General features: G+C 43.8%; 1 protein-coding gene across 6 annotated transcripts in view; it reads right to left on the bottom strand.

Moving 5' to 3' along the window:
• Positions 1-22,999, bottom strand: part of LOC126457105 (long-chain-fatty-acid--CoA ligase 4) — a 284,484-nt gene that overhangs the window by 24,426 nt on the left and 237,059 nt on the right. For 4 of the 6 annotated variants that reach the window (XM_050093146.1, XM_050093147.1, XM_050093148.1 and 1 more), the window contains 5 exons: positions 15,028-15,061; positions 14,304-14,442; positions 13,935-14,150; positions 13,113-13,290; positions 10,950-11,201 (listed from right to left, as the gene is read on the bottom strand). In XM_050093146.1, the coding sequence (XP_049949103.1) occupies positions 10,950-11,201; positions 13,113-13,290; positions 13,935-14,150; positions 14,304-14,442; positions 15,028-15,061 (819 nt within the window). The remainder of the gene's footprint in view (positions 1-10,949; positions 11,202-13,112; positions 13,291-13,934; positions 14,151-14,303; positions 14,443-15,027; positions 15,062-22,999) is intronic. The other 2 variants (XM_050093150.1, XM_050093151.1) reach the window with 1 other exon arrangement.

Below are 22,999 nucleotides of genomic sequence, written 5' to 3'. Positions count from 1 at the left end.
ACAATAAGTACCCTCCGCCACACACCGTAAGGTGGCTCGCGGAGTATAGATGTAGATGTAGATGTAGATCACGTCAACCCGACTAACAGCGGATGACGATGGAGTGTAGATGGTACAAACTGAAAAAGTAAAAGCAGAAAGAGTAATACGGACAGCTATTGCTTTGAGTGGGGTGGTCAATGGGATGGGATGGTAATAGACATCGTCCCAAACGAGCAACATGACCCCACCATGAGCTGGGATACCGTCCACAGGGGTGAGGTCATACTGCTCTGAGGTATAGTGGGTAAAGGCAATACGGTCAGTCGGGCGCAACTTGGTTTCCTGGAGACCAAGGACGAGCGGACAGTGCAGGCGGAGGAGCAGTTTTAATTCCTCCCAATTAGATCGAATACCTCTTATGTTCCAATGTAACAAGGCCATCGCTAGTCAAAAAAGAGGGAACGAGACGGTGGAAGAGCTGGTCACCTCGACGGCCGCGGAGGGCCAGGTTTCGAGGGAACAACGCTACAATCGGCGGGAGGCGGATCCTGTTCCATCGAGTTGTCGCCAGCTGCGGCCGCTGTCCCTGGTTGTGTAGGAGGGGCAGCATCATTTGCCGACGAGAGGCCAACTGAGCGCCTGGCAGCGGAGCGTCCCGGCGAAACTGAGGACGGCCGGGAGCAGCGACTCACGGATGGAGCGTCAGACGAAACGCGCCGGGGTGGAGAGGGGGAGAGAGACTACTTCTTGGAGGCCTTCTTGGAAGTCCGAGGAGGCACAGGGATGGTGGGCTAGACCCGAAGAAGGTCCTCACGCGCGGGGTCTGTTTTGGAATGCCGGACCTCGGAAGCTGGGGTCCGGAACGTTTCCCTTATGGACGCCTGAGAAGAGGATCGCTTCTCAGGCGGTGGGGGGGGAGGAGGAGGAGGAGGAGGAGGAGGAGGAGGAGGAGGAGGAGGAGGAAGGGTGGCCCTTGGGGCAGAGGAGGAGGAAGGGTGGCCCTTGGGGCAGAGGAGGCGGGGCCCACGGGGGGAGGAGGATATGGAAGGGAGGGATTTTGGAGGCGGAGGCAGAGACCCCGGATGGGGGGAGGAGGCGGAGGGGGGACAGGATAGGGGTGAGGATACTGCGGAAGGAGTGGACACAACTGAGGCAAACGAAGTGGTCAACGGCACGGGATGGAGGCGGTCATACTTCTTCCTGGCCTCAGAATAAGAGACGATCCAAAGTTTTGATTTCTTGTATCTTCTTCTCCTTCTGATATGCGGGGCAGTCTGAGGATCTAGGCGAGTGGATGCCAGGACAATTAACGCACCGAGGTGGTGGGGTGCATGTATGTTCCTCACAAAGAGGATGTCCACAATCGCAAACACCGAAAACAGCGCATAGGAGGCGGGACGTAAGGTCGCACGTCGCACCGGTAGCACATCACCTTTACCTTCTCCGGGAGAACGTCCCCATCGAAGGCGAGGATAAAGGCCCCGGTGTCGATGCGACGGTCTTTGGGGCCGCACTGGACTCGCCAGACGAAATGCACGCCTCGGCGCTCCAGGTTGGCCCTGAGCTCATCAGATTGCAGCAGGAGGTCCCGATGAAAAATAACCCCCTGCGTCCCATTTAGTGCCAGATGCGGGACAATGGACACTGGGATGTCCCCTAGGTGGTCGCACGCCTGGAGCGCCGCCGACTGTGTGGCAGAGGTGGTCTTTATAAGAACGGACCCCGAACGCATCTTACTGAGAGCCTCGATTTCCCCGAAGATGTCCTCAATGTGCTGAACAAAGAACATGGGCTTGGAGGTGGCAAACGTCCCCCCATCGGTTCGAGAACAGACCAAATAGCGGGGGAAGTACTTCGCCCCAAGCCGGCGGGCCTGTCCCTCCTCCCACGGAGTGCCCAAGGGGGAAAGGGCAGGAGAACCAGAACTAGAGACAGTACCTTTCCTTCTGAAAGACTCAGCCGCAGAGCGACCTGATACGTGTTGACGTTTCATCTGCGAAACGTCCGCCCTGATACCACCCACTCTGACCAGGGGCTCTCCCCACGGGCACCACCCAGCCTCAGCAAGGGCCACCTGGCAGGATGACCGTTGCCGGGAGTCCTGAAGCCCCAAGGAGACTGGCATCTACTCCTTGGCCGACGTGGGGAGGGTGCAGCTCAGGTATCGGCAGTACGATCCCTGTGTTGTCAGGGGCTACAACCTAGAGGGTACATGACGACCCCACCACAACGGGCTGGCTACCGTGCTGGATTTCTGGTGCCATGGAAAGTCCATGATCGTAGGCGCAGATGGGGACGCACTATGGGCATAACTTGTACAACCCACCAGGCGTTTAGGCCCAATTTGAGGAATAGTGGGTATGGTTACAACACCGGTACAATGCTGAGTGCCAAGGTCTTAGTGCACTGAGGACCAATGGTACACCACGTAAGGCGTCCTTCCCCAAAAGGCTCGTACTATGTAGAATTTTGACAAATGGAGGTCAAACCCCAAGGGGGACCATCACATGGAAGGCCGAAATGGTTGAAACTCCTTTTAGTCGCCTCTTACGACAGGCAGGAATACCTCGGGCCTATTCTTACCCCGGACCCGCATGGGGGTGTCAGAGGTTGAGGGGAGTGAGCACACACTGGTGGGGGACCACCACTTAAATGGCAATGGCTAAAGAGGTGGTGCCCAATAAGCAACATAGCCCACTCGCTGCAAGGAGTGCATTTCAGCCGCGACAAGACAAGGTCATCCAAGCTCTATTCCCCGAAGCTTGTTTCCATGAATGGAGGATGAGTGGTGATGCCAAAGTAACCCTACCTGCTGACACACACACACACACACACACACACACACACACACACACACACACAGGAGGGAATGGGAATGGAGGAATGGGCAGGCCGATATACAAGGATTGTAGCAGCAGCGACCAAACTGCAAGGCCATTGGTCCCTTGTTCCCAGTAAAATAATTACACAAGGGAAAGAGAAATGGGGCATACAGCACATTAACAGGAGAATGGAAGAACCAGAAGAACGACAGGACGACAACCAACACTACTATGCACTAAACACACAACGAAAACCAGAGAGAAGCAAGAAAAGCAAGAAACAGAAGGGATAAAAACAGGAGCATGTGACATTGGCTGGCCGACCATAATAATAAAAAGGGAAACCAGCCTTTTTGAGACACATTAAAACATCCAGCCTAAATGCATTAGAGAGAACATTACATAGAATGATAAAACCCACAGTCATGTATAAAACAAAACTAAGTTAGTCAATGAGGCATTGTCAGTTAAAATTAATGGCAACAAGTCCGGCACTGAAGAGTCGGTCACAGGGCAACCAAGGAAGGACAGCTCGCCAAGATATGGGCCACTGTCAGCCGGGCGCCGCACCAACACTGAGGTGGATCAGCACGGCTCAGGAGGTAGCCGTGTCACCCAAGCGTGGCCAATGTGGAGCCAACAGAACCAGGGTCCCTGTGGGAGGCCCACATGGAGGTCTTCCACACATTCGTAGTCTCCTTAATGGCACGCAGTTTGTGTGTATTGAGGTTATGCCATTCCATCTCCCAAAGCCACAAAACCTTGCATAGTAGTACTGAATGCAAGCCTGTTGCAGAGAAGCAGATCTCCATAAGCCTGTTTGGCCAGTGTCAGCACGTTTGTTGCCTGGGATTCCACTGTGACCTGGGATCCATACAACCACCACTGCCCGACTGGACCATTCCAGGGCATAGATGGACTCCTGGATGGTCACAAACAAAGGATGACGAGGGTAGCACTGGTCAATAGCTTTTAAGCTGCTCAAGGAGTCAGTACACAAAAGAAATGATTCCCCAGGGCATGAACAGATGTGCTCAAAAGCACGAGATATAGCCACCAGCTTGGCAGTGAAAACACTGCAGCCATTGGGCAAGGAATTCTGCTTAATATGTCAACCATGGACATATGCGAAGCCAACGGGATCATCAGCCATCGAGCAGACTAAACCACTTCATGGCCACAGTACATGTCAAGAATCAATAGGAAGTGGCAGCAGAGAGCTGTGGGGTTAACAGAGTCCTTAGAGCCATATGAAATGTCCACGTGAAGCCATGGAATGGATGTACACCATGGAGGTGTACGTGAATGGACCTTAAGTATAGATGGTAAAGGCAAAGACTCCGGTTCAAAAAGAAGGGATCAGATACGAACAGCAATTGGAAGCCCTGCCCTGGGCCACCGATGCGGAAGATGAACCGCGTGGGTGGGAAAAGGAGACGATTCGGATGCGCAGGAGAACTACGAACATATGCAATGTAACTGGCCAGCAGTTGTGCACACCTCATCTGCAATGGAGGGACTCCGGCCTCCACCAGGACACTGGTAACCAGACTCATCCTAAAAGCTTCTGTCACTATGCAAACACCACAGTGGTGCACTAGGTCAAGTCCACACAATGCTGAGGGTGCCGCCAAACCCTAAATCAGACTTCCATAGTCAAGGCAGGATTGAACAAGGGCTGTGTAGAGCTGCAGCAGAATAGAGCAATCTGCACCCCAGTTGGTGTTCCTCTGCCAACACAGGGCATTGAGGTGCTGCCAGCACTTCCACTTAAGCTGACGAAGGTGAGTAAGCCAAGTCAATTGAATGTCAAAAACCAATCCTATGATTTGATATGTCTCCACTACAATGAATGGATCGTCATTAAGGTCAAGTTCTGGTTCCGGATGAACGGTACAACGCCAACATAAGTGTGTAACACATGACTTTGCGGCTGAAAACTGGAAACTGTGGGATAGAGCCCATGACTGCCTTGTGGATGGCTCCCTGTAGACACCGCTCAGCAACACCAGTACTGGGGCAGCAGTACGAAATGCAGTAGTCATCTGCAAGCAGAGAAGGTGAGACAGACAGTCCTAAAGCTGCTGCTAGTCCATTAATGGCCACTAAAAATAGACACGCTCAATACAGAGCCCCTTGGGACCCCATTCTCCTGGATATGGAGGGGGGGGGTGGAGGGGGAAGAGAGAACTATGGGAGGCACCAACTTTGACACAAAGTACGAAGCGATAGGAAATTTTGGATAATCTGGAGCGGGCTTTGGAGAGCCAACTTTTATAATGCAGCAAGGATATGATGAATCCATGTCGTGACATACACTTTTCGTAAATTAAGAAGATAGCAATCAATTGTTGGCATCTGGAAAAGGCTGTACGGATGGCAGACTCAAGGGACACAAGGTTATTAGTGGTAGAGCGACCCTGACGGAAGCCACCCTGACATGGAAGCAATAGGCCATGTGACTCCAGGACCCAACCCAACCACCAACAAACCATATATTCTAGTCTCCGGGAAATGTGCAAGGGCACTGAGGAGCTCCCACTCTGTTAATGGGGAGTTAGTGTTACAGGATTCACTGTGGTGTGTGGTGAATGAGAGGACTTTCCCTTCCAGCTGCCGTTTGAGAGTGCGAAGGGCTGGGGGGGGGGGGGGGGGGGGGGGGGGGGATAATCCTTTGATGCAGAGGCTCGAGCATGGTGCTCAGCAAAGTGCTCTGCAATCACGATTGCATTGGTAGTTAACACACTAACTATGTTAAGACCAGGAACACCTGTTGGGGTCTGGTACTCGAAAACACATTTGATCCTTTCCCAGACATGGGAAGGTGAAATGGCATCCAGTGGTTAAGACGTATCTATCTCAACAAACACTCTTGCTTCTGTCATTTGCCAAGTTGACGAACACAAGCACGAAGACATTTAAAGGCTATGAGATGCTCCAGGGAAGGGCGTCTCTTATGCCACTGTGTAGCTCGCTGACACTCCTTCATTGCTTCATCTAACTTCCAGTGACCACCAAGGGACTGCCTATTGCCAGGGGCACCATAAGAGTGAGCAATCATGTTTTGTGCCGCAAAAACAATTGTTGTAGTCACCTGCTCAACCATCGCATCTATGTTACCATGTGGGGGAGATTCAACGGTGACAGAGGTGAAAGTTTCCCAGTCCACCTTGTTTAAAGCCCATCTGGGCAGGCGTCCATCGGCCTGATGCTGGGGCAGTGACAGAAAGATGGAGAAGTTGTCACTATCACACAGGTTGTTGTGCGCTCTTCAGTGGAGAGATGGGAGAAGTCCTGGGCTGCAAATTTATAAATCAATGGCCAAGTAACTACCATGAGCCACACTGAAATGTGTGGCAGCCCCAGTATTTAAGAGGCAGGGGTCGAAGTGAGGCAGTGAAGTTCCAACATATCTGCCACAGCTGGTAAGCATGGTGTCACTCCACAAAGGGTTATGTGCGTTAAAATCTCCAAAAGTAGGAAATGTTTAGGGAGCTGATCAATCAGTGCAGCTAATACATTCAGGGGTACTGCACCATCTGGAGGAAGATATACACTGTAGACTTATTTCCTGTGTCGTCATTCTGACAGCTTCAAGAGGGGTTTGAAGGGACAGTTTCACTATAGAGTGAGTTTAGGACATAAACGCAAACTCCATCTGACACTGTTAAAGTCGCTACAGTTCCTGTGATAGCCACGGAGGGCAGGTGTCCGCATTGCTGGTAACCAGGATTCCTGAAAGGCAATGCAGAAAGCAGGTGTAAAGCTTAACAGGTTCTGTAGCTCAGCCAGGCAGAGGAAACTGCCTCAATTCCACTGGAGGATGAGGTGATCATGAGACTTTGAAGGCATGAAACAATGAGGCAGTCTACACCCCAGGGTCACCTGCTGCCACCAACTTATTTCCTGAGTAGTCTGTATCCATTGTGTCTGAGGGTCTGGCGACATTAGGTCCTCAGCAGATGCCATAATCTCCACCTCATCCACAGACTCAGAGCAGTGGTGTGGGTGCCACCGCTATTTCCTTGGTCTTTGAGATTTTCTGTTTGGATTTCTCTCGCTGCTCCTTGGGTTTCCCTGGCTGGGAGGACTTCAGTGATTCAGTCTCAGACTGAGGATGAGCTTGAAGCCCTAAGACCAGCTGCTTTTGGGCTCTTCAGACACTGGCAGGTGTCATCTTTCCCACTAGCAGATACCTGGAATGGGAGTGACTCAAGGGACCCCTTCCTAGCAAGAGGAGCTGAAGGAGTCTTACGCTTCTCCAGTGCAGAAGTGGGGACTGATATCTGATTGTTGGGGGGGGGGGGGGGGGGGGGGGGGGGGGGGGTTGCTCCCGAAGTAGGTGGTGCAGGAGCAACAGGTAGGGAAGTGCTCCCACCATCAAGAGGGCAGGTGTAGTCTTCCAGCTCTCAGAGGTGACGGATTGGTGGAGCTAATGGGGCTAGAACTGTTGTAGCGGCGGTGTAACACTACGTCATACAGACAGGATGCAGCAGTTCAAATTTCCTCTTAGCCTCAGTGTAGGTCAGTCGGTCCAGAGTCTTTTACTCCATGGTTTACCTTTCTTTCTGGAGAATCCTGCAATCAGGTGAGCAAGGCGAATGGTGCTCTCCGCAGTTGACACAGATGGGAGGCGGGGCACATGGAGTATTGGGATGTGCTGGGCGTTCACCATCTCGGCACGTGACGCTGGAAGTACAGCGGGAAGACATATGGCCGAACTTCCGGCATTTAAAGCACATTTTGGGGGAGGGATATAGGGCTTTACATTTCAGCAGTAGACCATTACCTTGACTTTCTTGGTTAATGTATCACCCTCTAAGGCCAAGATGAAGGCACCGGTGGCAACCTGATTATCCCTCTGACCCCAGTGCACACGAAATGTACACCTCGCCACTTAACTGGTTCACAGCTCATCAGGGTCCCTGTGAAATATGATACCCTGGTCCATACTTAAGCTGTTATGGGGCGTGACTGTTTCTAGAAACGCGTCCCAGCTTGTCACAAGCGAGTAATGCCCCTGACTGGGCAGAGGATGTTTTGATCCAGACTGACCCAGCTCTCATTTTGGACAAGTCCTCCATCTCCCAAAACTTGTCCTCGAAATGCTGAACAAAAAGCTGACACTTCATCGAAAGCTCTTGAACATACAAGGTACCAGGGCAAATAAGAGCTGCTGCCATCCTTAGCCTGACATTCTTCCCATGGTGTGGCCAGGGAGGGGAACAATTTGGTGTAATACTTCTGTGCGTTGAATTGAGCCGGTGAATGCTTAGAGACTGCTGGTGTTTGACCACCAGCAAGAGAGATATACTATGCTTCATCGCGGGTCATCTGTCCTGATGTCAGTCACTCCAACCAGTGGCCCTCCCCACGGGTGCCACCCAGCTGCAGCAAAGGCCACCTGGCATTATGGCCACTACCAGGAGTCCCGATGCCCCACAGTGACGGCCTTTTACTCCTTTCACAGGGTCAGCAATTGCACCAACACATTTTGGAATAATAGATTTACCATAGCAAAGGACTGACTGACTAATACATGAAACCACGAGCAACCTTGATGCAGCTGGGATCATCTTTGAATCACTAGTCTCATTCTATTTATGTTTGTAGACATTGACTGAAGAACATGACTGGCTCTTTACAAGAAAATCCCCACGATTGCCAGTGTCTCCGATGGCACGCTCCTTCCAACTGGGGGCCACTCTCAGGAGGACGCACCCACCTTAGGTGATTATTCGCACCTCAGGTCATACCTCCCAAACACCTGACAGAGGGACCAATTGGCAGTTTGGGAAGGCAGCAGCTCAGGTAGTCAACCCCCCACGGCCCCGGCATGGACCAGGGGTACATGCGAACCCTACCCGTCAACCTGGGGCTGGGAATTATGCATTACCCAGTCACATGTTACACGTCAAATGCATGGGCTAGCCTTCAGGAGTGCACAGTGAGGAGGAAGAAGAAGAAAAAGAGGAACCTCAAATGCCGAAGTGAAGGAAGGAAAGGAGAAGGGGAATGAAGAAAGAACAAACAGTGTGTTCCGATATCTGCTACTGAATATGCTGAACAGACATGTCCCCTGAGGGAGGGGAAAAAGAACAGCAAGAGGATAAACATGCAGCACAGAAGGGGAAAGATGCTGCGAAGACAGACCCGGTGGTAAACAAGCATGAACCTGCCTAACAGTAGTGAGCCCTCTAGGTGTCCCATGTGATTATGGCTGCAAGATAGGAATTAACAGGCTCTGAACATGGAGTAGTAGTTTGAGCTAAACACATGGGACATTCTATTTTGGAAATCATGAAAGACTCCAAATTCCAAGCTCCGCAATGTCTTGTGTGTCTAGAGCACCAAATTTCAGGCATATAGCTCTCAACATACAATGCAGCGGCTGACCAAGAGCAGTGACATTTGCTTAGAATTGTCAGCACTAACAGTAAAGCAACACTGCATGTAGTAACCACAGAAATCATTGTGGAACGTACAATTAACATGTGTTAGGACAGTGCAGCGAAATTTGGCATTAATGGGCTATGGCAGCTGACGGAGCATGTGCCTCTGCTAACAGCACAATATTACCTGCAGTGCCCCTCCTGGCCATGGCAGTTGGACTGGACAACTGGAAAACTGTGGCCTGATGAGTCCCAGTTTGCATTGGGAGAGCTGATAGTAGGGTTTGAATGTGGTGCAGATCTTGAAGCCATGGACCTAAGTTGTCAGCATGGCACGTGCAAGCTGAGGGCTCTGTAATAGTGTGGGCTGTGTCCTCTGGTCCAACTGAACCAATCATTGACAGGAAATGGTTATATTCACCTCCTTGGGAACCATTCTGGACTTTATCTTCCTGAATGATGACTCAATTTTTTTATGCATGGCAACACACCCTGTCACATGGCCACAACTGTCTGCAATTGGTCTGAAGAACATTCGGGATGATTAGAGCAAATAATTTGTCCACCCAGTTGGAGAAAATCATTTTTCCACCCAGAGTCCCAGACATGAATTCGATGTAACATTTATGGGACAATCAAGATGTCAGTGAGTGTACAAAATCCTGCACCAGCAACACTTTCTGAATTACGGATTGCTGGAGGGTCATCGTGGCTCAATACTTCTGCAGGCAACTTCCATCAACTTGTTGAATCCATGCTGCATTGAGTTGCTGCAGTACACTGGGCAAAAGGTGGTCTGATGTGATATTAGGTGGTATCCAACTTGTCACCTCAGAACTTTGTCCACAAAATTTTTATATGCTTACCTTCTACTTATTGTGCATGGTCTCCTATGAAATACTTTCTTCCAAAATTTATACACCACTCCCAACAGCTTTTCCACTTCCGGAAGCAGTCCTGGTACACTTCTTGCTCTTATTGTCAATCTTCATCCTTTCAAAGGGGGTTCAAACTTATTTCCGAAGTCTGATCATCTGTTATTCCCTTATCTCTCCAGACTGAAAGGCGAAGGTAATTCTGGTCTATACTCTAACTGTGGGACGAAACTGGCGGCAACACAATGCATTCCAGGACGCTGTGCTAGGATTCCGTGACGCTGTGCTAGGATTCCGTGACGCTGTGCTAGGATTCCGTGACATGCAAGACCCAACTGAAATGTTACATTCCTCTGCAATCTCTTCAACAGAGTCTTGATTGGCATGCACAATTTCATTGACGTTCCTGACATAAGCACCATTAGTAGGCGTCTAAGGTCATCCTAAACAAGGCCATTTTTAAACTGTTGAAACCATTCATGTATATATAAAGGTTTTCTGGAGTTTCACGCAAAATTTTATGCAGATGCGTTGCTCCTCTAACCCTGCCATCTCTAAATTCGCAAACTGTCCAACAAGGTTTTACTCAACAGCACTGAACAGTAACCAACAGACATACAACACTGGAACTTCCAGCAGTTACACTTTAAACACAGGCATGTTCAAGGATGCCAACCACATTTTACTCTTAATGCACCATTGGCACGAAATTAGGAATGTTCCAGAATTTTTTTGAACAGACCTCATAAAAGGTCCATTTGATAACCACAAAATTTGTGTTTTAGGAACTCCCATTACCACATGTTTACTTTATACTATTATGCAATATTATTAAGTATCTTGCACAGTATAAATAGCCACTAAAGGAAAATACATACCTGCATTTGACTCTTTTCCTTGTCTCAAGACTTCTGAGAAAGGAACTATTTGAACTCCATCTTTGTAACCTGTGATGTCCGTTTTCTTCAAACTATCTTCCATGTAAATCAGTAGTTTCACTCTTGGGCACATGGGCAGAACTTTTTTGAATTTTGGCAACAGCTCATGTGATGTTATGACAGTTTGTACTTCCGTTTCATTAATGCCATGCGCAATTGCATCTTCTCCTAGTGTTGCATATATGGTGACAACTGGAAAATTGCAGGAGTAAAGAGAACAGGAATTTTCCAAGCAATAACAAAGCTGAAAAATATTTAATTATTAACAGAACAAAACTAAGAAATCTAGTATGTACTTTCATTTAAGTAAAACTGACTGAAGGTAGATGTTTCCCTTTCACATTTTAAAAATTTGTAATTACTTTATGAACATAATTTAAACTGAATTTAACTATGAATAATTTGTTTTTCCACTGAGTATTGCATATGAGCTTTAATATTGGTTCTCAAATTTAGAGGCAAATTTCTAGAATAAAAAACCAAAAACACCCTTACAATTTGAATTTCAATTACTCAGCAGCAGTTTCATTGGCTCCAGAAGTAGTATCACTACCTTCACCTTCCTTTTGCAAGATGTATGCAATGTGAATTTTTAAGCATTGCACAGAAGTAAGAATTTACTTTCTGCATTTGTCAGGCCTGGTGGTCTGGTAGTAAAGCAACTGCTGGAAACTGTAAGGTCACAAGGTGAAACAGTGCCTTTTCTCTTGCTTCACCTCAATGACCTGAAGGTTCACCATGCATGAACTGATTCATATTTTATGTTAGATCCAAAGTCCCCAGTAAGATTACTGGAGTATGTCACAGACACTGAACTGCCCAAGTGGCAGCCAATTTAAAGACATCCAAAGTTGTTGCACCACACAGCATTACAATAGTTTTGCATTTTAGGCTGTGCTGAGTAGTAGTACATCTGATTAATGTCTTCCAATGGCAGGAACACTAAGAATTTCTAAAAATGTAATGAAATATGCATTTTCCAGAAGCAGAAAACTGTATCGTTTGGCAATTTGAGAATGATGTCAGAGGTTTTTAACTACCCTCCAGGTCTTCTGGAAAGCCTATGCACGATATCAACCCTTTTGTTATTTTTAATAATTCAGATATTTTTTGGTGAACCTTAAAGATAATAGCAACAAATGTTTATTGCTGAAGGTATGCCACACTGCACAGTTTTGACAAACATGCAAGCCTGTCAGTATCACAACTCTGAGGCAATGTGAAAGGAAACATAACAGTTAAAAGCACATAAAACTGAAAATTTAAGTAAGTACATAATAAAATATGACTTTCTATCATGCCTTATTCGCCATGTATTCAGATTACTGACATCCTTGTCATGCTTTCATGTTTCTGAGGTATTTAGTAAGTAATCTTTAAAAAAATTGGCATTTCTCAAAACACTGAAGATTTGCATAGTCATCAATTTTAAAGACTGGCAAGTTCATGTGCAATAACTTTTGTAAATATCACAGTGCGTATGTACTGAAATGGAAGACGTTTTCCCCTCAGAAGTTCTGTCTCTAACTTTAAAGTTTGGTATTAGTAGAAGAGGTGAATCCACAAATTTAACTAATCTGAAATTCCATTTTCAGTTATAAGATTCTCAAGATGAAGTACACTTCATACAATTTAGATCCAAAACTGAGCAATTGGTGCTGACCAACTGCCTTGTCACACTCAGCTGATGGTTGTCATTCGATGCAGATATGGAGGGGTATGTGGTAAGATCACCACTCTCCCAACCATTGTCAGTTTGTGATCAGAGAGATTAGTTCCCAATTAAGAAGCTGCAATTATCCTGAAGGGCTGAGTGCACCTGCCAACACTCAGCAGACCCAGTCTGTCGCTCAAGTGCTAACCCAGCTGACAGCTCTTCAGTGATCTGACAGGAACCAGCACAGCCATTGGCTTAATTTTATATGTATCTCCAGGTATTTGACAAAGGCAACACTGTCAGGAGTGTGCACATGCAGTTCTCTTTCAGATTGATGTAAATTATGGAGGTACCATTACTTTTAAATCTATTCGCTATAAAATTTTAAGTCGCTGGTCAGTTTTTATTTGAGTTTGTAAAATTGAAAACTTAAATTTTCATCATACCCGTCATATTCTGTTTGAAGCATCCATGAGCAGCAAAAAGCCACTCTGCCCTTGTTTCGGCAAATATGACAACATTTTGTTTTGGTTGCAATCCAAGAGCTCTCAAACCACAGCCAAAATGAGAAGAGATGGTTTCCACTTCTTCAAATGTTTTCCATTTATAATCTCCCATTATAAACTGAAAAAAAAATCACATTGGAATCAAAAAGTGACATGCTTAATATTAATCTTAGCACTGCAGCATATGCATCAAAAAGCAAATCAGGTCTTAAAATAATTTTGGAAAGTTTTTCTTACCAAAAACCAACCCAGCATCATTCTCTTTGAAAGAGGAATTATTCTTAGAATTAGATCTACTGCAAATGTATTTTGTTCAATTCTTCATAAGCTTCCTAATTCCAACTATTTTCAGAGCATGAAGACTTAAGTTTTTATTTATACCGATTTTAAATGAAGCTTCAAGTTAAATATTAAGATTCAACTAACTATTTTTAATGAATATTAATAATGTTACATCAATTCCATTAACAGAGCAAAATAATTATCTGCACAATAGATTATATAGGAAAAGTGGCGAGCATCTACCATGTATGACAAATGCAAGCAATTGTTTTATTACTAATTATTGAGACGAAAGGTCACAGTTCAGTATCGGATGTGTTAATGGTAAATTGATTAATGAATAAAATGAGAACTGTACAAAGATCTTAAAGAGCGAAGTAACTTTCAGAGTGAAGTAGTGACAACTGAGAGCATCATTAAGAACAAGAAGCAGCAGCAGAAACAGACAAAACATGAAGTTCACTTTTAACTAAGTCTTACCTTTTTGAAAATGCGTCCATTGGGTTGTGGCTCATCTTCTTCTGCCAGAATTTCTCTGGTACCTAGACAGCGCCTTGTGGGATACAGGCGTGAAACGTAGACTAACATTTTTTCCATTGTGTCCACTTTATCACGCACCATTCTCAAGTGATGCTTCTGTGGAGTCTGAAGACTACGGTAAGTAATTGACGTCTCATCTAAGGCAACAGTTTGTGCCTGTTGAAAAGGAGAAAGTAATCAGCCATTTATGATGGTACATATATGCATTAATTAATTAATTAATTAATTCATTCATTCATTCATTCATTCATTCAGCCTCTTACTAAAAATTTAGGCCTTGAGAAACTATTCAATTACAGAAGAACTTACTTTTACTCTACTTGAAAGTCTTTTCTTCTCCCATGGCCTTTGGAGAATGAAATGAACTGGATATGTTATTATATCACAGACAAATGCAATTGCTTTAATGGCACCTATTGTGCCACTTATCAAGATGCTGTCCATATTCCTGGAAAAGAAAGTGCAGTCAGTATGACAGGTACTTACATACCATTCGTTATTTGATAGTGCATATTAACAATGTTATTTTTACTGCTCATGCACTACATTTCATATCTTACATCATGCTAGTGATTGCAGGAAGTAATTTCTTCACACACACTTTCAATATTGTTTAACACTGTAATTGTACCAAATTTACATTTTTAGTGATATTTGTTTACTCTTTTTAGTAAATATACCACAACTAATCTGGATGATTAGTACTGCAACAGTACTTGTTTTTGGTATTTTACTGAATATGCTTTTAATAGAAGCACAGAAGAACGTGTCCATCTTTTTTAACACAGACAGATTAAAAAATCTTTCCACCTTTCAAATACAGTGTAATGGATCATCCATTAAACATTTATACCATTTGCAACTAATCCGAACATTTGCAATATTTAACATGCTTTTAAATTATTGTATGTATATTCAAAGATATTACACATGCACTGTAACCACACAAGTGTGCAAAGCAAGTATCTTTTCCATGCTTTTTTCATGCACTAATAAATGCAGGCAAGTTCTGCTGTTCAAGCACAGTACTCACTCATTTTCTTCGAAGTACATGTCTGCAGGCTTCACTGAAATAGAAGAAAACTTCTATGATTCACTGCAGAATTTTCTTGGCATTTTAAAACAGAGGAAAGCTGTAAGTTACACTGCTCATGCGGCAGAATCCATACAATTGCATGGGAAGAAAAGGTGGGCACAGAATTTTGAGTCTTTAATCAAATATTTGGTTTACAAGGGCTAAAGCTTCGCATCTACCTCGAAAAAATAGCTTTACTACAGCAACAACTATAACAAGGAAATTTAGGCACCCCTAAAATTATTAGAGTGTTGTCCGAGTCTAACTGTGCACGAATAGGGCAGCAAATTTGAAGCAGTCTTTTTGGAAGTACACCATATTTGGATTTACTTTAACTTAAGGAAACCACACACACAACAAAAACCAGGATTGCTGGATAATGATTTTAATACGGGTTGAGTTTCTCAAATGTTTTAAACTCCTTTCAATAAGATAATCAAGTAGGAACTGTGGCAAGAGTACACCACAATATCAGAAAGATCTTCCAATATAATATTTATCATCACTGCAGTTTGACAGATTTGTTTACTCTCGGCAATATGTAGCCTATACTAAGAAGCACATTTGATACTTTAGTACCAATTTCAGCTTCGAGGAAATTTTACAATTTCTGTGAAGAAATCCTGAAACAAAATGGATGAATAAATTTCTAGTTCTTATAATTTTACAGGTGAGACTACCCTGAAATGATCAAATTCATTAGATGTACTGTGGGATGACAGTCACCACATTACTTTATGCAGTATGATGTTCTCAAATTTAAGAGCAAAATGAAAGTTAACAATCGGCGTTACCAGACTACTGCTACCACACTATGTATTTGTTTTAAACAAAAGTTTTACTTAATCTTAGTCTACAACCGCACATGAAAAATACATTTAAAGCATGACTGCAAATGAGATAGGCACTAAAAAGTTTCCGATTTGAAGTATCACTAACAAGTTTTTAAATTCTTTTGTGGTTTATCTGTACATTATGTACAATTTGTGTATTTCCACAATTATTTTCACTATGGCAGAGTAATAAACAGAAGCACAATAGTTTTGATGGTGCTCATAAATAGTTCATATTAACATTTGATTGCATTTTCATGCAAGCTGGAACGAGCATATTTAAAATATTGCTCACTGGATGTATCCAACTGCAGTGAGAACCAAACTGAACATGATCTGGACAGCAAGCACTTTAGGGAAAAAAAAAAAAAAAAAAAAAAAAAAAAAAAAAAAAAAAAAAAAAAAAAGCTTCAAACACATGTCTTCACAGGCATACATCTAGCTCAAAATATGACAACCAGCTGAGGTTTAACTATAACAAATATTCAATAGTGATAAATGTGTATTTCACATTGTAATGTTAAGAGGGAATGGTTGTGTTCATGAAACTCCCAGTGGTTTAAGTTCAAGTTAACTTGAAAAATGAACACAAGGAGGGGACAACAGAAAATAATGTAACAACCAGGGAGAATTTTACCATCGGCCAGCAATCTCTGCACAAATGTAATGCATAAGAGAAAAAGACTCATCTGTCAATTCTGAAGTTGGTATGCAGTGATTTACGACCTACCACTGTCAGGAAACAAGCTGTGGTGGTAAAGTTGAGGCCAGGTAGATTTATCAAAAATTAACTTGTAAATCCTTGTTATATGGTACCAAATCTTTTTCTTTTCGTTTGCCTCACCCTTTTCAAGATAGGGTAACCACAAAGGTTTGAAATAGCTATGCTATTAATCTGAAGTAACAGGCACTGTTAAAGTCACTGAAATGCTGCACTGAAACAAGAGATGTTTAAGGAAATATTTTACACTGGAGGACCTTACTCCAAAAATTGACACATTCTAATAGGAGTCAAACATTTTACTGTTCTAAGAAATTCTATGTTTGCAATTGGTTGTCAATTACACAATATTTTGACTGGACACCCGACAAACTTTTGTGGCATGTAGTTGACACCAAGCTGCAAGCCAGACTTAGCAATGGACAGGGAAAATTTTTAAGTTGAAACATTTTACTTTTATGTCCTCATGACCACAATAATCAATTTATGTAGCTGATCTTATAGGGGTACTGAATGATTGTAGCTAACTACAATCAGGAAAGCAAGAATTTATCATTGTTCAGTTTGCACCTTACTGAAGAGCTTTTTTGTACCAGACTATTAAATCAGTAATAGTAATGTCTACTAGTGAGGCTCAGAATGAGAGTTAATGTCTATGAAACTAAAATTTTATTGTAACAGTAAGTTTCTTTAAATTTGATCAATAAAGTGATTTACCTGTATCTAGGTAATAATCCCTATATTTGATATTTTACTACTGTCAGTGATGGGTGAAAATATTCAACTAGCTATTTCACATAGCATGCAATTTAAACTGCTCAATCCTGCACAAATCAATTTGAGTGCCACTTCATTTATACATAATATTTTGTTCTTAAAGGTATCTTACGTGTTGAGGTATATTCACGATAATGAAAGCCCCTGGATTAATGTTTTAGTGCTATGTATGGATCATAACTACACCTAATTAGTATGCAACACAGGTGACAAAACTAGGGGACTTATTTGAACTTCCATAAATGCCAAAGGTATTTAGACAGCCCTCTATCATGCTTCAGTGTCTGATACCTCATTCTTCCTTGAGTATGATGCTACCAATACTGTATTCCAGATTAAAGTGTGTGACTGTGTGGTCTTTGAAACTTTATTTAGGGCATTCTCTTCCTCAGTGTTGTGTTTTCAAAACATGGCAAGTTTGCTTTAAAATTACAGCACCTGTGTCCAGCAACAACCTGACACCTTTTCGGAAAATTAAGTTCTTTCAATTCACCAAAAGAAATCCATGTGATTGACTGTGACATCTAAGTCTTAAACTATTCTTGTCAGTAAGGTTTGCAGTAGGCAACACTCGCTATCCCACGAGAAACATTCAGTCTTACAAAGACAATGCCAAAAGTGATTGAGCAACTGATCACAAATACAGACTAGCTGTCATGGAAGTGTGTAGTCTACCACTGAATATACATCGAGAACGTTTATGTCATTTCCTTTGGGTATTCAGAGTGTAGTCTCTTACTGAAGTGAAATACAAGCTATGAACAGCACAGACACGAAAATATAAGCTTCTGAAATACACTGCTACAGAAGAATACCAAATATCAGACAGGCGATTTACTGAATTAAGAAGTACTGGATCAAATTAGCGAAACAGCTCAAGGCACAACTTGACAAAGTAGGATAGGTTGATAGGGCACAGTACGGGAGAATTCTAGCATGTAAAGGTCCATCTACAACTGGAGACTTCCTTTCAAAGTTCAAGCTGTAACCATCAGTTGTTAATTCCGTAAAATATTACAAAACCCAGACAAGCAAGTTTGCATAGGTACATGTTTCGGCTGTGCGAGCCGAAGTCTTCATGTTCGTTAGGAATGTCCCGTCTTTCCTACTTAATTTGCGTTTCAGCCCAGGTCTGACAGGTATGGTTTTTTTCCCCGACTGTAAATAAGTCAATAGACAATTCTGGTTGTTGAAGAAGAATGAACATTTCTTAATGAAATGAGACATTCATTAAATTTGGATAGCTGTGCCAGCGTCTAGTGTCAACTTCGTTTTTACAAGTTTTGGGATTGGAGTAAATGTAGGTACTACGCAAAAGTTGCCATTTGTAAGCAAATTGTTTTCGTACTACTTATACGACTCTAACGGGAAGAAATCCCAAACTCTAACCAAGTATCCTCTGCCATGCACTTCAAAGTAGTTTGTAGAGAATGTAGATCTACAGATGGCAGATGGCAGCAGTTTGCTCTTACATTATCCCACACGGAGATTAAAGAATTTTAACACGTTCCCCATTGGGAGGGAAAAAAAGCTAAGTATGCAACTAATAACTAACAATGACGTAACATGCGCCAGAAAAAAAACACTGACCTGATAACCTGCCAAGTTCCACCGGCTGTCAATCGATATTCGTGAAATTATAATTGTAATCGATATGACTGAAGCATACCTGTTCCAACAGCAGAGGAAATGTCTTTACGTGCCTCGTCGACCTCTACCAGGCATTCTAGAAGTCTTACTGCGAGGTCGAGAGTTCAAATATTACTTATTCATTAGAGTTTCGTAATACGAAAACTCTGGAACACCTTCATAAACTTTCAGTGAAAACTGAATGTATGACAAAGTTTTTTTTTTCTTTCCCCAAGATTAACCAAATTCAGAGAGTTCCATCATGTTTCTTATGTAGATACTTCCCGTACCATAGTCATATAGGGAATTTGACCAATTCATGTTTCGTGAGCTATATCTAACCAGTATCTTGCAGGAAACTGGCAAGCGAAGATTATTCTTTACAAGTTTCTGGCTTCGCGCTTATCTGATAAGTGTTCCGTTGAAAAATATCCGGTTGTAAATCTTCACTCTGATCCAGATTCATTTCCTCAGAGTCGCTGTCATATGCCGAAACGTGTGATGCCAGTTAAGAGTCTTCATTTACCACAGTTCGAATTTACGTAACCTACTTTCAAGCAATTTGGAAACTACGAAGTTAGGCTCTGCAAGTTTTTTTTTTTTGAACCATCTGCCGTTTATGTCCGATAGGGAGTCCGCAATGGCCCCAACGACCCTTTCAATTTAAAAGACCGTACTACAATGCTTCGCGGGCAGAAAATAACTGACATACTCTTCAGTAGATTTGGTCGAATTAGTCGTAAACTAAGGTCACAAGAGTTTACAACTCGCCTTCGTGAGCGCGCCAAGTACATTGTGGGGCAGACGTTCACGGCAAGCGGATTTCCGCTTCAGTGGCTGTGTCGTGGCGCCACCGCGGAGGCGGTACGCAGGTGGCTGAGGTAACTCGTCCCGCCTCCGCCAGCACAATCACCCCAGCCGAGCGCATCCGCCCTGAGATTACTGCGAAGCAGACAGGCCCAGTTTCCGCCCAGTGTGGTTCTCAATAGCGGGTTACTGAGCGAACTGGCGCAACAGTTTGGCTTTACGTCATTTCAGATAAAAGCAACTTAAGATCAAGTAGGAAACAATTTACCATCGATTTTTGTACAAAGAAGTGTTCCTATGTCAACACCTTGTCAAATTCGTTTTTCCTGCCTAATGTTTGGAAAATATGTTACCCTTACTTATTACTACATCGTTTACGATGCTATTATTTTCCATTATTTGTCTCATAGCAAGAGTTGCATTATTTTATAATTGTCTGTGGGCGTCAGTCGGCAAAACGAACTTGCCTTATCAGAACATTTAATTAATCAGGTTCGGCTCACAGCCTGTTGTGACAAATGCTATCACGTTCTTATAGTAAAGCAAGCGGATTAAGTGCCCGAAAACACTGTGAAGTCAAATTATAAAAATGGTTCAAATGGCTCTGAGCACTATGGGACTTAACTGCATTGGTCATCAGTGACCTAGAACTTAAGAACTACTTAAACCTAACCAACCCAAGGACATCACACACATTCATGCCCGCGGCAGGATTCGAACCTGCGACCGTAGCAGTCAAATTATAGCCACTTTATGAAATGCCCTCTAGATAGCAGAGTGCTTAGTTTCTCTGATCCAAAATTAAGTTTATTTCCAAACAGATTAAAGTAGATGTAGGTTGCTGTAGTTATGCAGAGACTCTTGCGTTAAGGACTTTTTCCAATGAAGCCTTCGGACTGAAGACAACAGTAGCAATTACAGTTATTTGAAGACTAAATTTCACTTGTTAAACGGAGGTCTGGTTTCAAGCCGAACCTTCCCAAGCATAGGTGAAAAACATTTAGCTAAGGAAGACAATTCACCTTTGGCATTCTACTAACTGGCAAACTAACGTTTCAATCATTCACGCCTTTTGTTACCATGTAAGGGCATACCCAGCGAGACGCGGGAGGAGCAACTGCTGCTGCCTTCTCCTTCCCTCCCGGAAAGAAGCTTCGTAAACAATTCGCCAGACGTATCAACTCCATTATTTCGAAGAAAGCGACATGTATGTTGACTACTTACAAGTTTACCCTGAGTTGACTTCTATTTTGTCATTCACTGCGAAACTAGCACGAGTAGCTCTTTAGAGATCTGTTCTCTTAGATTTATCGTATTTTCATTACAGTTTACGTTGGCTACTTAACAGTAGCCAAGCCACCCTCCCCCGACATATTTCGCCTAGACTACATTTCAGTAAAACCACACCACTGTTCACGACGTACCTTTTGCCACTTGTAATGAAGCAGTCTGGACTTGCGGCATCTTTAACAAATTCGTCTTCACCGTGCCTTCGCGAAGACTACTGTTTACGGCCTCTTAATTTGTGGATTGAGTCCGCGCCCCCCGTACGAACGGCAACCGGTGCCTGCTATGGCGCCTGCCAACAGGGTAGCACGTGGCGCGGGGCGCACGCGTCCCTGTCTCGCGTAGTCCCACGGAAAGTCCGCGGCTCCGGGCGGCGCTGGTGTCGCGGGTAGGCGACCTTGACCCTGCCCAATACAAGGTCACGTCCTAACGTTCGTAGCGCGTCGCATTTCCGTTGTAGACCGACGGAGGTCGATTGTGGTCAACGCCAGCTGTTGCCTGCCATGACCTTCCACAACATCTAGCCCCGTGAGTACTACCACAACGGGGAGGGTTTTGTCAAATTGCATAAAATTCTTTACGAATGTGTTTTATGTAGTACTTATTCTGTTGCGGGAACAGACTGCTACTGCAATAAATACAGGTAAGAGTGCATCTGATGGAACCACTACACCGTAGTACCCTCATAGATCATGTAAAAAGCTCCAGACGAACTTACGAGGGAGAAATTTTAAGGTACAGTGAGATACCTTTTGATTCAATCCTACATATTCTATTATATACTCATTGATGCGAAACAACGCCCGAGCCAATTTCTTGTTTATAAAGAAAACTGTCTTTCAGTGCCTCTAACAATTTGAGGAAACCTTATAAGTGTGGTTGTGGTCCCTAGTGCTGCCTACAAGATCCATTCACAGAGTGAAACATGAGGTCTTTCAGATTGCCTAAATCAGTTTGACGTATTTCTTTTAGACGATAAATGAGAACTAAATTTCTCCTATCCCAAAAATGTTTATAATTATGATGTGCTTGGTAAGTAATTCGCGGAAATTTAACAGAATTACAGCGTGGCAGTTTGGTGTTTCTAGCCCGTTACGTAGATCGCGATGTACACTTCATTCGACAACCAATGCGTCAGTTGAACACAGTGCTCTAGTGCTTCTTAGAAGTAGAATCAACAGCAGTATGTTTCGATAACGACGCTGTTTTCTCCAGAGACGTGTCATTGGATATCTTTAAAAAAGCAGGAATGACAAAATTCCTACTTTTGTTAACGAGTAACAATCGTCTTTAGATACGGATAAAATCATGACATGCCTGTAACAGAGAACCCAATGGCAAGTGATAGCTTATATCTTCAGCGCAGCACACCCGGCTGATTAAAACTATGCTGGATCGCCACTAACCCCGAACCTTGCCTTCCGTGTGCAGTGCTTTCGTTGACAGCTATCCTGTCACCTCTCACGGCTTCAACCCCGGCGAAACAAGGTTCCGGGTTCGAACCTAGGTCTGACAATCAGTTTTAATCTGGCATGAAGTTTCAGTTAACAACAATACCAGAAATCTACATGAAACTGAACGAGCACGTAAGATCAGTAACAGGGAAGGCGAATGGAAAACCTGTATTAGTACATTTCTCTGAAATAGCAGTTCAGTTAATGTTTAAAGGCAGCGGCCTACAGGATGATAGAGTGACCAATCCCAAATTTTAGAGTCGTCCCCCGGCGTCTTAAATAAGAACGCACACAAACTAATGTATAGGCGTGCTGCTGCGATCGCAATAGGTAGGCACCAGTATTATCTTTAAAGAATCGAACTCCTGTGTATAAAACAGCTCACATCTGATTACAAATGAGTATTAAATATTCGCCATTGA

Source organism: Schistocerca serialis, chromosome 2, assembly GCF_023864345.2.
Source record: "Schistocerca serialis cubense isolate TAMUIC-IGC-003099 chromosome 2, iqSchSeri2.2, whole genome shotgun sequence".
In the NCBI taxonomy this organism is placed as follows: Eukaryota; Metazoa; Arthropoda; class Insecta; order Orthoptera; family Acrididae; genus Schistocerca; species Schistocerca serialis.
The sequence above is the reverse complement of the archived record's forward strand: the minus strand, read 5'-3'. Positions and strand labels throughout refer to the sequence as shown.